Genomic DNA, 17708 nt, shown 5'->3' on the forward strand with positions numbered 1-17708 from the left:
TGTCCTTCGACATCTTGATCTTCATGACTTGATCTCCCCAATTGACCAATGTCTCCCCCAATGATGTTAGCCACGATACTCCAAGTATCGTATCGATGTCTTGCAACTTAAATAAGTAGGCATCCAATTTCAAATTTCCTCCCTCGTGCTCCACCTCCAAGCCGCAACATAACCCTTGTGTTTGAGTCACATGGCCATCACCCATCAAGACCTTCATGTTTCTCGCATTTTCATGTTCCCAATCTAGAGATACCATCAATTTCTGAGAAATAAAGTTATGGGTTGCCCAACTATTAACCAAAATCAAAATCAACACATCTTTAATTTTGCCTTTCAATTTCAGAGTGTAGGCACGAGTGAACTTATCTTCCACCAAACTTTGGAGACTAAAATGTTGTAGTTTCCTTCAATTACGATTGTCGGTCTTATTACCTTAAAATGTGTATTTGTCAACTTTTCCTTCATTTTGCGCATTGTCCTCTTCCAATATCATTATTTTTATTTGCTTATATGGACACGTGTGGGAAGGATGGTAAGGCCCACCATACTTAAAACATAATCCTTTATGCCTTTTATCAAATAGCTCTTGATAGGATAAATGTCTTATGCCCTTATCATGTGGCCCATGTCTCCCTTTGTCTACCATCTCATTCTTTAGGCTTAACCCATTAGATATACCCCTTTCAAGGTTCCTCTTAGTCTCCCTTTTGAAATTCCACACCTAAATTACTTTTCCCACCATTTGAATGAGTCCTTCCTTAGGCTTTACTACCAGACTCAAAACAAGAGTCTTGACGACCCATCCCACCACACTCTTACTTCACAGAGTCATCTCCATTTCTAGCGTTCTAGCAACATTTAACATACGTCTACACGTCAATGACATCAGTGACTGTATGCTCATGAGACATGCCCTAGTATCGACCTTTAACCTCGTAATGAAATAGGAAAAATACTGATCATCAAGAATACGAGATACCTGAACAACCAAATACTCAAAACTTTTAATATATTCTTCTACTATCCCAAGTTGTTTAAGCACGGTAAGTTGTTCATAACTGCTTTCTTCAATTGTTCCCAAGACAAATCTTCACTGTCATTCACTAGAGAATTGAAGAAATGAATTATTGTTCCCTCCATGCACAATTGTGCCAAACTGATTGTCTAAATTCTTTCATTGCACCCCTCTAAAGGGGGCACAACCCATAACTAGAAACACTCTTGTTTTCCTTTTTCTTATTCGAGTCAACTGACTTATCTCCTTCCTCTGTTCCTTTTTGTGACAAGCCAAGAGAGATCACCTCCACCAGTTTTGTCTATGCCTTTGCCTGAGCCTGAAGCTCACCAATTCACTCGTAACTCCATGTTATCTTCCTCTGCTAATTTCTTGATCTATACGACGATTTGCTTCTTCCTCCTTTTGGCATCCACCAGCGTGACAAATCTAGTAAATCAGACCAAATTGATGGATACCAAAGATGCAATAGAGGATAATAGGTAATAGAAATGTATATGATATTATTGAAAAGATAGGAAAATCAGAAGTGAGATTCTAATTTCCATAAAAAATATAGGTCAATAGATAATAGAAATGTATATGATATTATTGAAAAGATAGGACAATTAAAAGAATTAAGATTCTAATTCTCATAGCAGAACCCCTAAATAGATAAATCAATATGATTCTCTATAGAACAGAGGACAATATATAATAGAAATGCAACAAACGACAATAGGTGCTTTGAGCTTCATCTCCTTACAAACCTCATCAGAAATCAAATTCATGTTAACATACAATCATAAGATGGTATAAGAGCAACTTAATCATGCTCTGCTTACACTGCACCATTCTCTTTGTTGCATAGTTTTCCAGTTTTGATCAAGTTTTGTTTTCTTCTTTTTCTTTCTTCATTGTTATACCGATTTCAATATTTTATCGAATAAATTTTTAAGGCCAATTCCAAACTGCACACGCAACACACCACAAACAACATTGTTACTAATAATATCACGATCTTGTGAAAGCAAAGGAAAATTAGCTTTCCTGCATAATGTTTGTCAGATACAGTTGTCACCAACACATCTTTAATACTACTCGAAATATTATTTTCCAATCTAACATACCTAACAATCTATAGTCTCTATATATTCAAATTTCATCCTAAAAGTATTATTCTAAATTTTACTTTTGATTAGAATTTTGGTTGAGTCATTTTTCCATTTATTTGTTTTGTTGATAGAACGTCTGTTTCATCAGAACAATTATTCTTAAAATATCATTCCAGTTTTAAAAAAAAATTCTTAAAAATATTAGTGAATTCTTAGTGTTCACCGTCAATAATATCGCATAAGAGTAGAAGTCAAATACATTTTAAATTTTCTCTTATTTTTATTTTGTAAAATGTCTCTTAAGATAAAATTCTCAAGTATCGAAAGTGTATAATAAATGTTTTTAGAAGTTTTAATTTTTAAAAACAAAATTCTAATTAAAAAAAATTGTTTTTCGTATTTTAAGAAAATAAGTTAAATGAAGAAAATGTGTTATAAAAAAAATATCTGGTGCGGGTCCACAGAGCATAGCATTGCAAGGTTTAAGAGAGGTTTGAACCATATCCTGTGATTTCTTTGCTTCTCACACCAAGCGTGGTTCGTGTTGGTAACGACGAACACAAATTTCACCATTTTCATCGTTCTGTTGGCTGCTCCAATACCTAAAACGCAATGACATTGGCCTATCCATTCCCGACTCCTCAGGTTCACGCATACCACAACCCAAGCAGAAGAAGCCACTTTCAGATAAAACGCAAGCCTAACCGCACGCACCACTTTCTCTTAATACCGACTTCTTCACCTTCCTCGTTCCTCTTCTCTTGTTCATCATTCCCTCTCACATATTCAGATTCAACCCTACAATTTCGCCACAACCACCTTCTCTCCACCGATGGCAATTTTGTGGTCGAAGACCTTGCTGCGGCGGTGGAGGAGGAAGCGAGTCCAACGACGGCGATGGTTTTCGTCCAGGAGCCGCCGTGGCTCTTCCTGAAGGGGTTGCTAATGCAGGAGGAAGAGATGAGGCGGAAGGAGGAAGAGACGAGGCAGAAGGAGAAAGAGAGGGAAAAGTACAATTGCCTGCGGCGGAGGCAGATTGAGGCGGAGACCGAGGCGTGGCAGAAGATGGTGGAGGAGTACAGGGAATTGGAGAGGGAGATGCGCCAGAAGATGTTGGCGCCCAATTTGCCGCACGTTAAGGCGCTTCTATTGGGCTGGTTCGAGCCTTTCAGGACCGTAGTGGAGGCTGAGCAGAAAGCCCACCGTGCGCGTTCCAAGAAGCAGCAGGATTCTATTGCACCCCATGTCGACGACTTGCCGTCCGATAAGGTGGCGGTCATTGTGATGCATAAGATGATGGCCATGGTAATGGAGAATGAGGAAGGCTGCGTTCAGCTTGTTCATGCGGCTGTTCATATTGGCATGGCGGTAGAACAGGAGGTAATGTCAGGGTTTTGTTTTCAAATTACTAGAATGGTATAGTTTTAGGTCTGGTATACTGTGCATAGCTTGAAACTAACCTTGGGCATCAATGTAGTGGTTGGGTAAAATCTTCCCCTTAGCTATCTTTTGAAATATTAGTCATTTTTGTCGGCGAAGTCCACTTTGTCGTTGACTTATACTTTGATGTGGCCAACCACTCTTGTGTAAGACACAGTTAGTTGATTGTATCAAGACACTAGTGACGACAATGCATAATAATAGAACAACATAACCATCTAACGCCTAAGTGGTTTAGTAATGTATTGGATTTTGGAGTCAATTTGGATTAACTTCTTAGCAAACACTTTGAGAAAAAGAAATAAGATGGATAAAGAAGTTAAATGAGTCAAACATATTTCATGATTTTAACTTATACACTTAAAATTCTACCAAAAGAAGAAATTAGCTCTGCAGTATTTTAGAAGTCTTTCTACTGTAACTAAAACACCAATTCTTGCTTTAGGAAAGTCTTAGCACAAGGGTTTACAATCAACCCAAACTGGACCTTATTCCAAGTCCGTAGAAAACTTACCTCTATTTCTGGCTTGACTGAAACATAATTGTGGCAGGTTTTTTATAGACGTTGTAATTAACTTATTGTATTTCAGGTTAGGATTCATAAGTTCATTGAAAGAAGAAAAACTAGCCGGAGTAACAAGATAGAGGCTGATGACCAAGACAGTTTGGATAGTAATAAAGAAAAGCAAAGGAATCATTTGAACAGTTTGATTAAAAAAAGTAGACTGAGAGAAGTGCAGATGATATTGAAAAAGGAAGAATGCAGTCCTTGGAGCCGGGACACGCAGGCCAAGGTTTCTTTTAATAGTTACAAATGTAGTATCTCTTTTGGTTGTAAACATGGAATTTAACAAGTTAACTGTATTGTGCAGCTGGGAAGTCGATTAATAGAATTGTTAGTTGATACAGCATATGTACACTCTCCGGTTAACCAGTTTGGTGATACTCCACCTGATATCCGACCGGCTTTCAGGCACTGTTTTAAAGCCGCACCGTGGCATCCAGGGTGAGATTTCACTTTTTTCTTTGAGGGTGGGACTGGGAGATGGGCAGAACTTGATAATTAAGATCTGGGGCTTGAGCCCCCTAACAAATAAGTGACACTATATGGTTATAGGAAGTTAAGATTGGTTGTTTCTGTGATCGAGAAATTTGATTGTTATATGTAATGTGTCTTTAGAAACTGAAAATACTTTACACTAAGTAAGAGAGTACAAGTTAACAATATAGTTGCAGAGCTTACCTAATGGCTTGAGCGTCCAATGCTTAAAAAGGTAAAGTAACACTCCACAAGCTGCATATAAATTAAATGGTTGATGTGCTCCAATCTTGTTATATATAATCACATTTGAGGCATCTAAGAGACACATTTGGTACATACAATTTGTATGCTCCAGCTTGAGGAGGAGTGTTAGAATATGTACCCTATTTATCATCATTACATTGTGTCTAGGATTACCCTATTTATCATTATTATATTGTGTCTAGGGTTACTCTATTTATCATGTACTTTGTATCAAACTTTCATATATATAGAATGAGAGTGAGAGGGATCTTTTAAGCTTTCGAGAATTATTTTAGAGTTTCAATCTCAAGTGTGGCCAAGTAAAATAATTTTCATTGAAAAATGTTGCTTGATATATTTTTTATTGTTTGACACATACCTATTAGAATCTTACTATTCTTGGTTCAAATCTTACTATTGATACACTTTGGCTATCTACCAATCTGTATTCCAAGATTAATCTTAAATAGTTTTGTATCTTACGGTATATGGATGAATCAATGTAATTTTGTATCCCTATTACAATTCAACGATTTATATGTTTTTTACTTCACCAATTCTTAAGAAAAGAAATTAAAAGTCATGTAAACTTAAATTTTTAAATGAAAGGGAATTTGAAAAAAATACTTTGAGCTTATCCTATTTCCTTATTTCATCTGTATATGTCACTCATTCAATGCATGTACTCTATTTAGCTATTTACTTTTTTGTTTTCATTATAAAATAAAGGTTTCATAAACTTAATATAACTAATAGTTTTGTTTTGTACGTAGTAGTAAATAGTGTGTGATAGTGCTACTATCACACTGGAGTGGAGCCCTAATAGAAGGTTTCTCTGTGTTCAACTTTGGTGTTGTGGTCAAGTTTCATTTTACGTCCAAATTTGAAGAGATTGCACTGTTTTGCGATGTTGTGTCAAAATTAGGGTAAAGAAGCCTGTTGTGATATTTGTGGTAGCACAACTCATAGGTTTGGAGCTTTGATACATGTTAGTAGAGAAACAAGTTTTTTTCAAATTTGTTTGAGTAGTTATCTCACTCAGCACAATGGATTTATTTGTTTTCAATGTTCTTAAAAAGGTAATTTATGACAACATATTAAAAGAGAAGAACTAGATACCACTACTTCCTATGGTGCATTAAACCAAGCTATAACTCATCTAGGGAAGTGGGAAATATAAACATTGCAGTTCTTGCTCCTCAACTATATGTATTTAAAACAAAGTAGATATTCTTTACACTCTGACTAACTGTATATCTTGAAAGAGTAGGTAAGGGATTAATTGAAGTTCCTTTATCACATTTGTTTATAAACTGCAATTTCAAATAACTGTTTTTTGCTTGTAGGCAAAAGTTTTCAAAGAAGTATGGTGTTATACAATGTGATCCCTTAGTCCTAGTTGGGCTTGAACAATGTGTAAGTTGAGACACTGTCTTCTTTTTCTTAAGCAATATTATGTCATAGATGAAGTTATTCTGTTCACAGGATAACTCCTGAAGTGATAGCTTCATGATTATAAAGTAAATCCAGTATCATCTTCTATGTGTGATATTCTTGTAAGTGACAACTATTTTTTAATTTCATTCACCTCTTCCCAAAAGAGCTAGCATTTGGATGCAGGTGAAGATAGATGCTCACTCCTTTGTTTTTATGAATCTGTATAAACGTCTTTTTCTATCTAAAATCACCAAGTTTTGTTGAAATAGTGAAATCTGGACTTCTCCATAAATGCTGTTCCTTTGTTCTGTTATTCTCAATTTTTTTTGCTATTAAGCATGCAATTAGACTTAAGTTAAACATGATATACTAATTCATTTAAGTTAGTTAGCATGCACTACTAAAAAGTGTGTAACATAAGGTTTTGACTCACTTATAAGTTTTTGTTTCTGCAGGCTAAGCATATGTTCATACCTTACATGCCTATGTTAGTACCTCCCAAAAAATGGAAAGGGTATGACAAATGGAATGAATGTCTCTCTTGTATTGTATTTTGAAATTTGGAAATGCCTGAATTTTCTTTGATTTTATATCATTATAACATGATTTATTATGTGGAGTTTGAAATTTCAAGATCCAGGAGAAAGAAATGTAACTAGTAAATGAACTTATAGCTTTCTTTTAAAATTAAAAATGAACCTGAATTTGCAAAAAACAAAATATGAGAATAGTGAAGGATGCAGGTAACTTTTAACTCTTAAAAAAAATAATAATGCTTCATAGTTTAGTTGTTTATGCATTTGTTTGTCTAACATTTTATAACACACTCTTTGTAGATATGACAAGGGCGGACACTTTTTCTTACCATCTTATATTATGCGTACTCATGGATCTAGAAAGCAACAAGATGTAATGAAGAGTGTAAATGCAGAGCAAATACAAAAGGTTTTTGAGGTAGTTTATGTAAATTTCAAGTCCTTTTCTTTTGGGTTCAATGAAAGTGTGTGACTGTACTGTGTAAAAATATGATCTGTTAAAAGATTTGATGCATTGCATGCATTACCAAACCAGTGTTTATGAACAGTTTCAATTTTTGTAGTCTTCTACATTTTCAGATTCACTGAACTGTATCTCTAACTGCTAAGGGTGTATTGTTTTCTTATCAAAAAGCATAATTGTTTTATGCAGGCTTTGGATATTCTTGGAAACACCAAATGGCGAGTAAATAAAAGAGTGCTTGGAGTTGTTGAGTCAATTTGGGCAGGAGGAGGTAACATTGCAGGACTGGTTAATTGCAAAGACGTAAGCACAAGTAAAAAATTATAATTAGTTACTTATAAAATTCTTCTATCTATGCAAATGAATATATTTTATATTTGCAAAAAAATGAATAAACACGTTTCAAAGTATAAAAGGGGATGTGGCAGATGTTGAAGTCTTTATAAAAGATTGATTGTATTATCTATATTTCCCCCTGATTACCTATTGCTTTTGCTGGCTAGACTACTAAGCTATGTAAAATGGGCTTTAAACTTGATAGGAATCCAAGTCTGATGGGTCTCAATTAGTGACCCAATAAGAAGAAGCACATTAGGTGTACACTTAAAGTCCCAAACACATAGGGCCTTAATAAGGCAAGGATGGAGAAGTTAATTTTAGCAGTGAGAAGATACTGTAATATATTATATAGGGAAATAAAGGAATAGTGGGGACAAGGGTTTATTTGATAGTGATTAAATAATATATTGAATTGGGGTCCTAACTCTTTTCTCTTGTATTGTCTTTAACTACATAATTTAAAATAATTTCTATATATGGTGTTTTCGTTAGGAGTGTGTTAAGTTCTAGGAAGACAGAAACATTAAGCTGGAACAGGGTTTTGAGACAACACAAGTGCTTTATTTATATTGAGAAAAATGAATTAATACAATAAATAGAGAATATATGACATTCTTCAATAACAAATATATGATACGAGAATTAGTTAAAAGTTCCTAGGAATACACATATAATCTAAATATTCCTTGCTATATAGGATCAATTCCTTATTTATATAATTACAATAATATTCTCCACTATAGAGGATCAAATCTTTATTTCTATAATTATAACACTCCTCCTTAAGCCAGAGCACATAGGTTGTAGGGCAGTTTGCTACAAATATAGTCACTCCTTGGTTCTCTTAGAGGCTTGGTGAATATGTTAGCCAAAGAGTTCACAAATCTAGTGGTGATGTCTCTAGACTCTAGTTTTTCTCTTATGAAATGACAATCCACCTCATTAGTTTTGGCCCTCTCATGGAAGATGGGACTAGAGGCAATGTGTAATGTTGCTTGGCTGTCCCATACATGGTGCATTTAAGATTTTTCTTAAAAATTAAGCTCTTTGAGGTGTTGTTTTAACTGTATGAGCTCACAAGTGCCTAATGCCATTGTCCTATATTCCACTTGTGCACTTGACCTTGTCATAACATTTTTTTTCTTACTTTTCCATGATATTGAAATACCTTCAACAAGAACATAATACCATGAAGTCAACCGTATATCACTTGGTGAGTTTGCCTAGTTAGTTTTAGAACACCCAACAATTAGAGTATTTCCCTTATCTTTGTAAATTTGGCCTATTATGAGGATTTGTGTGATTGCATCGCAATTGTCTTGACGAAGAGAGTTTAAAAATCTACTTACTATGTTCAGTGTAAAAGTGATGTCAGGATGAGTCTCAATGAGGTAATTTAGCTTACCAGCTAACCTTTTGTATCTCCTAGGATCATAATATGGTTTTTTCTTGGTTAGGTACCAATTTGACACTTGGGATCCATTGGTGTGTCTACAAGCTTAACATTTGTCATCTTGGTTTTTGTTAGACTTGAGAATTAAACTCTAAAATAATTCTAGAGGGCTTAATTGATCCCTCTCATAATCTTCTATTTATAAGAATAAATTGATACAAGAGTACATGATAAATAGGGTAACTCTAGACACAATATAATCATGATAAATAGAGTAACCCTAGACATAATATAATCATGATAAATAGAGTAACCCTAGACACAATATAATCATGATAAAATAGGATAAATATCCTAACAGTTAGAATGTTGAGAACATATTTTCTTCGACAAGATGGCAAACCATCTTTGGATTATGCCACTTTTATACTAAAAAATTACCTCAGATGTCCAAGGTCTTTTTGTTTGGAACATTTGAGCAAGGGTCTTATTTTAGTTACCCAATACCCTCTTAATCACTACCTGTGATAACAATGTTGTCCACATATACAATGAGATGGATATATTTTTAGAGAAAATGTTGGTAAAATAGAGAATGATGAGCACCATTTTGCATCAATTCAAATTGTTGGATGGTAGCTTGAAAATACTGAGACCATGCTTCAGGTGATAACTTAAGACCATATAGGGGGACCTGTGTAAACAACATACCATATAGATGACTTCTCTCGAGCAAAAAATCCAAGAGGTTACTTCATGTAGACTTCTTCATTAAGGTTGGCATGTAGAAATGCACTTTTGATGTCAAGCTGAAGAGGCGAGGCTACATGGGAGGTAGAATACACTATGGAACAAATTTATCCCTCTTGGCTTGAGGACAAAGAAGATTCTAGAAGCAGTGGTAAAATGATAGGAACCTAAGTCCAATGGGTTTTGTTGGAGATCCCACATCGACTAGAGATGAAGTCAATTTACAATACATAAGTGAGTGAAAACATCATCTTTGATGAGACCTAGAGATTGAGTGGGCTTCATGAACCACTAGCCCATGAAGGTAGTAAGACAAGATGGGGAAAAGTGTATCTGAGAAAGAAAAATTGGATGGCTGAGGTGGCATGACATAGTGGCAGAGTAGTTAGATGAAAGGGAAGAAAATTTGGGTGAGAAGAAAAAGTCAATCGTAGAGGGGGAATGGGAATCCTTTTTGTAGTAGTTTTCACTACTAGTTAAGGGAAGTTAGGTTTTTTGGTAAAAATTGGTCTAGAGGAGCATATCTCTGGGTAGTGGGATTTGTTATCCTTTTGTATTCTGCTTCCATTAACAAAATAATCCAACATCAATGCTTACTTCATTTCTTTCTTTTTCTTCTTACTTTTAAGGTGTTGGTTTGTAACAACCTTATAAATTGGTTTTGTTGGGTTGAATTAGACATAAAGTTCACTTTTTATTATAGTATCAAAGCCTTTCCTAGCGTGGTTTTTGTTTTTTGTTCAGCCTTTTGTGCTGCTCATTATTGAGTTGCTATTGGACTACCTACAAATATCTAGTTCCACATTTGAGATGTACATGTCTTGGCGTGAAGGGTGTGTATTGGAGATATCACATTAATTAGAGATGAGGTCAATTTACGATATATATATATATATATATATATATATATATATATATATATATATATATATATAAGTGAGTACAAATCTCACCTTACAACTTGGTTTTGTTGGGTTAAGTTAGGTTTAAAATTCACTTCTTAATAGATTTCAGTTAGTGGTCCAAGTGGATAAGCCTCTTAAGGTGTACACTCCAAGGCTCAAACATATAGGCCTTAATTCTCACTTTAGGTAAGAAATGGAACTGTAGGTATAAGTTAGTTACGGGACAGAGCAGATACTGAAATCTATTATATAGGGAAATAATGGAATTTTGGGATAGGGATTTTCATTTTGAAAGATAATAGTATCTCAGGCTTGGGATGCAGACTGTTTCTTCTTGTATTGCCTTTTACTGCAGAATATACTGAATTTGATAGACATTCTCTGTAAAAGTAAGCCTTATCCAACTAAGTGAGGTAAAAAGGGGCTTTTCATGAACTGAAAATGCATTCATTTGACAACCTTATATGACAGATTTTCTGAAGTTATAGATGGGACCAGAATGAATTGGGGTAATCACAGCATAAATTTCCAAATTCATCCAAATGGCCCAAATCCATACAAGTGCCTGGAAATTGTTTATTCAATCATGTAATTAATTCTCAACTTTGCATATATTCTTGTTTGACTTGTAGGTTCCTTTACCAGATAAGCCACCTGTAGAGGATTTAAAGCTAATTCAGGAGTGGAAATGTGGTCTAAGGAAGGCAAAAAAAATTAATATGGAAAGGCATTCTCTAAGATGTGACACTGAACTTAAGCTTTCTGTAAGATTTCCCCTCTCATTATAGAATAACTTTCATGTGATACATTTAATCTATCCCATGATTCACTACACCAGTGATAATTAAAACCAAATAATTTATTAAAACAGGTGGCAAGAAAAATGAAGGACGAGGAAGGCTTTTATTATCCACACAATCTTGACTTCCGTGGCAGAGCATATCCTATGCATCCTCACTTGAATCATTTAGGTTCTGATCTGTGTCGAGGACTACTTGAATTTGCAGAAGGGAAGCCACTGGGAAAGTGTGGACTAAGGTGGTTGAAGATACATCTGGCAAATTTGTATGCTGGTGGTATTGAGAAGCTATCTTATGACGGGCGGTTAGCATTTATAGAGAATCATATTAATGATATAATTGATTCTGCTGATAACCCTGTTAATGGAAATCGTTGGTGGTTAACGGCTGAGGATCCTTTTCAGTGCCTTACTGCTTGTATTAATCTATCAGAGGCATTAAAAAGCTCTTCACCAAATTCTTTTATCTCACATCTTCCAATTCATCAGGTAAATTCTTCATTACAAGCTTTTAAACAATGTAAAAAGGAAACTGTGCCTTTTTGGTGTTCTTTGCATATTAATCAAATCAAGTCTAAGTGTAGACCCTCAAGACAAAATTAGATTTTCAATAAAGTTTTACTATCTGAAAGGTAGCATGCAATCACAGAGAAAACCAAAAAACACGAAAAAAAGAAAATATAAATTTGGTACCCAAACACTTTAAGTGAACGCACTGTGGGCTTTTTGTTGTTGCAAAACTCTATGGTATGAGATTACTTTTCAGTTTATAATTTTTTCTGTATGAATAAAAATATTTCTCAGTAATGCTGCTCTAATGAATTTTTAGGATGGTTCCTGTAATGGCTTACAACACTATGCAGCACTGGGAAGAAATGAGGTAGGTTTACTTGTCCGACTTTTTTTGTTTTGCAATCACTCTTTATATAATCTGTTCTTTCATTTGTTTATGATTTTTCTGTTGTTTAATGTTTTTATATAGCTTTCTTCAACATTTACACTCAGATTATTTTTCAACATTTTTTTCCCTCTTTTAGCTTCATTCATGCTCAATTTCTTATTTAAAATCTTATTTATGTTGTATCAGAACAAAATTGATCTTAAAACAACTTTTTACCAAACATACCCAATCAAAATATTGATTTGATAATTGTTGAAATATGGGTGTATATACTGCACATTTACTGTATGTATATAGTATGTTTGTATGCATGTATGTATATACATATGTATGTTTTTGTGTGTGTGTATATATATGTATAATGGTATCAAAGCTCTAGGTTTTTCTTACAGTTGCTGCAATTTCATCGTAACAGCCTTTATTGCTGTTTTATTTTTGTAAAATCACCCATCAGACTGGCAGTTGCTAATTTGCATCTCCACGATGTTTGATCCTAAATCAACAAAAGAAGATTCCAATTTTTTACAAAAGACTGGTGAACTTCAAGGCATTAGAACTTTGTATAGGTTAAATGAGAAACTCTCTGAATCATGGTCTCATGATCTCTGAGGTAACATTTCTTGTATGAGTGTCTCGTATGGTGCTATTGTGGATTCAGTAGCCATGGATCATATGACGTACTCATCTCAACTCTTTCATTCTTATGCCCCATGTCCAAGCAATAGGAAAATTATTGTTGCCAATGACTCTTCTACAGTTGCAGGATTTGGAGATATCCTTTTACCCTCCAAACCTATTCTTAAAGATGTTCTCCATGTTCCAAAACTCTTGGCAAGTCTTTTCTCCATCAAAAAATTAACATATGACCTCAATTGCTTTGAAATGTTTTCCCGATCTTTGTGTGTTTTTCAAGAGCAGGACTCAGGGAGGAGGATTGGACTTGGTCAGTGTTAGATGTTAAGTTGTGTGTTTATGTTAATTGGGCTTAGCCCATTCTGTATTTAGGGTTTAACCCTTATCTTACATTATAAATAAACTACCCTATGTGTATGCTAAACACACAAGGGATATTTTCTCCCAATCTTCTCTATTTCTCATATGGTATCTACAGCACAGGAATAGTTCCAGTCAACTCCACGGTCTCCGGGCACCCATCACTGTCGCTGCCGTCGCCGCTGCCGCCGCCGTCGCCGTCGCCGGAGTTCCAGAATAGACCGGCGACCACACCATCGGAATCGTCTCGGCCGGGCGACCACCGTGGTACGAAGATCGCGGCGAACGGACCTCCCACGCGCCTCCACGCGCCGCCGCAAAAGTCACCGCTGCTGCCGCGCGTGCCGGCGTGTCGCCGGAGCTTTCCGCCGCCGATCAGCACCGCCGTGATCGCCTCCTCGCCCTCTTTCTGGATCTGTGGTCGTTGCGTCAATCGGAGCACTTTGGATTTTTAGGGTTTCTCCCTCTCCATGGCTGCCCAACTTGATGATCGGAGTCGGTCTCGCCAACTAGGTAAAGGACGTCCAAAATGTGACCATTGTGGCAAGCTAGGCCACAAAATTGATAGATGTTATGCGCTTCATGGACGTCCTCCTCGACCTATAGCAATGGCTAATTCTGATCCACCTCCCCGATCACCGTTTGCAGACCATCCTACTTCATCAAATACCATAAATAACCCTGTACTCTTTCAGGAATTTCTCAGATGGTATGAGGACCGTCAGCACTCTAGTTCCACTACATCTGCTTCTGTTATACGCACAGGTACCCCTTTTGTTGGTCTGACTCACTCTCTCGGATCTTGGGTCCTTGACTCAGGCGCCACCGATCATATCACTGGTAACAAGTCCTTATTTTCCTCCTTGTCATGTCCGGGTAATTTACCCTCGGTAACGATGGCTGATGGGTCTAGAGTCTCATCTCATGGTATTGGTACTGTTCATATTTTTCCGTCCATATCCATTGATAATGTAATTTATGTCCCTGGGTCTCCTTTTAACTTATTATCCGTAAGTCGTCTAACTCGTTCCCTTAATTGTGTTATTTCATTTACCAAAGATTCTGTTTGGTTGCAGGACCGGAGTTCGAAACACATGATTGGCACAGGATGTGAGTCTCATGGCCTATATCATCTCAGCCCTTCTCCACATGCTGGCGTAATCATGGAGTCACCATCCCTTCTTCATGCTCGGTTAGGTCATCCAAGTCTTGCCAAACTGTAGCAACTTGTTCCGAGTCTGTCGAAATTATCAAGTTTGTCGTGTGAGTCTTGTCAGTTAGGTAAACATACTCGTAGTTCCTTTCCTCGTAGTGTTTCACAAAGAGCGTCATCCCCCTTTTCATTGGTTCATTCTGATATTTGGGGCCCTAGTCGTGTCAAGTCAACTTTCGGATTTCAGTATTTTGTTACCTTTATTGATGACTATTCCAGATGTACTTGGTTGTTTCTCATGAAGAATCGTTCTGAGTTGTTTTCTATTTTTCAATCTTTTTTCAATGAAATAAAAACTCAGTTTGGGGTTTCTATTCGCACTTTACGCAGTGATAATGGCCGTGAATACCTTTCTCAACCGTTTAAACAGTTTATGGCTTCTTATGGCATTCTTCACCAAACCTCATGTGCTTATACCCCTCAACAAAATGGGGTGGCTGAGCGTAAGAATAGACACCTTATTGAAACAACTCGTACACTTCTTATTCATGGTCAAGTACCCTCACGTTTTTGGGGTGATGCAGTTCTCACAGCATGTTATCTTATCAACCGCATGCCATCTTCCGTCCTAGATAACAAAATCCCTCATTCTATCTTATTTCCTCAAGACCCTCTGCATCCATTACCTCTTCGAGTTTTTGGGTCTACATGTTTTGTTCATGATTTTAGTCCTGGTCTTGATAAGTTATCTCCTAGGTCTCACAAATGTGTCTTCTTAGGATTTCCACGGTCACAAAAGGGCTATAAGTGTTTTTCCCCTTCTCTCAATCGTCATTTTATCTCTGCTGATGTCACTTTTGATGAGTCTTCTTTTTACTTTTCACATCTATCTTCTAGTTCTGTACCTCTCCCTGTTACTGTTGATATTCCTCTTATATGTGATCCTCCTGGTGATGCTCCACCCATTTTGTCTTCTCCTTCTTTAGACTCTCATTCACCACAGGATCATCCTTCACCTCCACCCCTTCAGGTTTATAGTCGCCGTAATCGTCTCCCTCATGACTCACTTCCGGTGCCGCCTCATGTGTCTCCTCCGGCTCCAGCAACTGAGTCTGACTTGCCTATTGCCCTCCGTAAAGGTATACGCTCTACCCGTAACCCTTCCCCCCATTATACTGTTCTTAGTTACCACAGATTATCTCGATCTTTTTACACTTGTCTCTCATCCATTTCTTCTGTGTCACTTCCTAGATCTGTGGGTGATGCCTTAACTCATCCTGGCTGGCGTCAAGCTATGCTGGATGAATTAAGTGCTTTACAGAAAAGTGGAACTTGGGAGCTTGTCGAATTACCATCTGGAAAGTCTGTTGTTGGTTGCAGGTGGGTGTATGCTGTCAAGGTTGGCCCTGATGGCACAATTGATCGTCTGAAAGCTCGACTGGTTGCCAAAGGCTACACACAGATTTTTGGTTTGGATTATGGTGATACTTTTTCTCCAGTGGCAAAAATGACCTCTGTTCGCCTATTCATTGCCATGGCCGCTCTTCGACAATGGCCTCTTTACCAACTTGATGTCAAAAATGCTTTCCTAAATGGTGATTTGCATGAAGAAATTTATATGGAGCAACCGCCTGGCTTTGTTGCTCATGGGGAGTCATCTGGATTGGTATGTCGTCTTCGCAAATCCTTATATGGCCTAAAACAATCTCCTCGAGCCTGGTTTGGTAAATTCAGTTGTGTTGTTCAACAATTTGGTATGTCTCGCAGTGAAGCGGATCATTCAGTGTTCTATCGCCACTCAAGTTCTGGATGTATTTACTTAATAGTGTATGTCGATGATATTGTTCTCACAGGAAGTGACTATCTCGGCATCTCTCAGATGAAACAACACCTTTGTCATCATTTTCAAACCAAAGATCTTGGCAAACTCCGGTACTTTTTGGGTATTGAAGTAGCACAATCCAATGATGGTATTGTCATATCTCAGAGGAAGTATGCATTAGACATCTTGGAGGAAACAGGGTTAATGAACTGTAAATATGTTGAGACACCTATGGATCCTAACATCAAACTCCTACCAAATCAGGGGGAGCCTTTCTCAGATCCTGAACGGTACAGAAGATTAGTTGGTAAACTAAACTATCTTACTGTTACTCGTCCTGACATTTCCTTCGCAGTTAGTGTGGTGAGTCAATTTCTAAACTCTCCATGTGAAGACCATTGGGATGCAGTTGTTCGCATACTTAAGTATATTAAAGGATCACCTGGAAAAGGTTTGCTATATGGCCCTAACAACGTGTTGGAAGTCCCACATATATAAGTGAGGTGCAAACCTCACCTTACAAGCCGGTTTTGTGGGGATGAGTTAGGCTTAAAAAACCCACTTTCTAATATGGTATCAGAGCCATGGTTAGAGTCTATCCTAGCGAGTTCTGAGTGGGCATTCTATTCTTCTATTCCACCTGCTATCAGGCCGTTATCGGACCACCCAATTTCTACTATCACGCATGAGATGTCTATACCTCGGCGTGAAGGGGGTGTGTTGGAAGTCCCACATATATAAGTGAGGTGCAAACCTCACCTTACAAGCCGGTTTTGTGGGGATGAGTTAGGCTTAAAAAACCCACTTTCTAATACAACGATACAAAAATCGTTTGCTATTCAGATGCTGATTGGGCTGGTTCCCCTTCTGATAGGAGGTCTACTTCTGGATATTGTGTCTCTATTGGTGGCAACCTGATATCTTGGAAAAGTAAGAAGCAAAGTGTTGTGGCAAGGTCCAGCGCAGAAGCAGAATATAGAGCTATGGCATCTGCTACTTGCGAGCTTGTGTGGCTTAAACAATTACTTAGTGAATTGAAATTTGGAGATGTCACTCGCATGACATTTATATGTGATAATCAAGCTGCTCTCCATATTAGCTCTAACACTGTCTTCCATGAGAGAACCAAGCACATTGAAGTTGATTGTCATTTTATTAGAGAAAAAATCATATCCGGAGATATCAAGACTGAGTTCGTTAACTCAAGCAACCAGTTGGCAGACATATTCACCAAGTCCTTACGAGGACCAAGAATTGACTATCTTTGTGACAAGCTTGGAACATATGATTTATATGCTCCAGCTTGAGGGGGAGTGTTAGATGTTAAGTTGTGTGTTTATGTTAATTGGGCTTAGCCCATTCTGTATTTAGGGTTTAACCCTT

At 37.0% G+C, this 17708-nt stretch overlaps 1 protein-coding gene across 4 annotated transcripts in view; it reads left to right on the forward strand.

The window, feature by feature from the left end:
- The first annotated feature begins 2617 nt into the window (after positions 1 to 2617).
- LOC124845162 (DNA-directed RNA polymerase 3B, chloroplastic-like) overlaps positions 2618 to 17708 on the forward strand; it is a 31316-nt gene continuing 16225 nt past the window's right edge. For 2 of the 4 annotated variants that reach the window (XR_015784122.1, XM_088106106.1), the window contains exons 1-10: positions 2618 to 3489; positions 4140 to 4343; positions 4422 to 4555; positions 6181 to 6250; positions 6727 to 6785; positions 7108 to 7225; positions 7460 to 7573; positions 11290 to 11421; positions 11529 to 11945; positions 12286 to 12336. Coding sequence is in view for 3 of the 4 variants with exons in the window: in XM_088106106.1 (XP_087962232.1) it covers positions 2722 to 3489; positions 4140 to 4343; positions 4422 to 4555; positions 6181 to 6250; positions 6727 to 6785; positions 7108 to 7225; positions 7460 to 7573; positions 11290 to 11421; positions 11529 to 11945; positions 12286 to 12336 (2067 nt within the window). In the remaining variant the exon portion in view is untranslated. Of the gene's footprint in view, positions 3490 to 4139; positions 4344 to 4421; positions 4556 to 6180; positions 6251 to 6726; positions 6786 to 7107; positions 7226 to 7459; positions 7584 to 11289; positions 11422 to 11528; positions 11946 to 12285; positions 12337 to 17708 lie in introns of all 4 variants that reach the window. The other 2 variants (XM_088106105.1, XM_088106104.1) reach the window with 2 other exon arrangements.

The sequence above is a fragment of the Vigna umbellata genome, chromosome 2 (genome assembly GCF_029865625.1).
Source record: "Vigna umbellata cultivar VRB3 chromosome 2, Vumbellata_1.0, whole genome shotgun sequence".
Classification (NCBI taxonomy): domain Eukaryota; kingdom Viridiplantae; phylum Streptophyta; class Magnoliopsida; order Fabales; family Fabaceae; genus Vigna; species Vigna umbellata.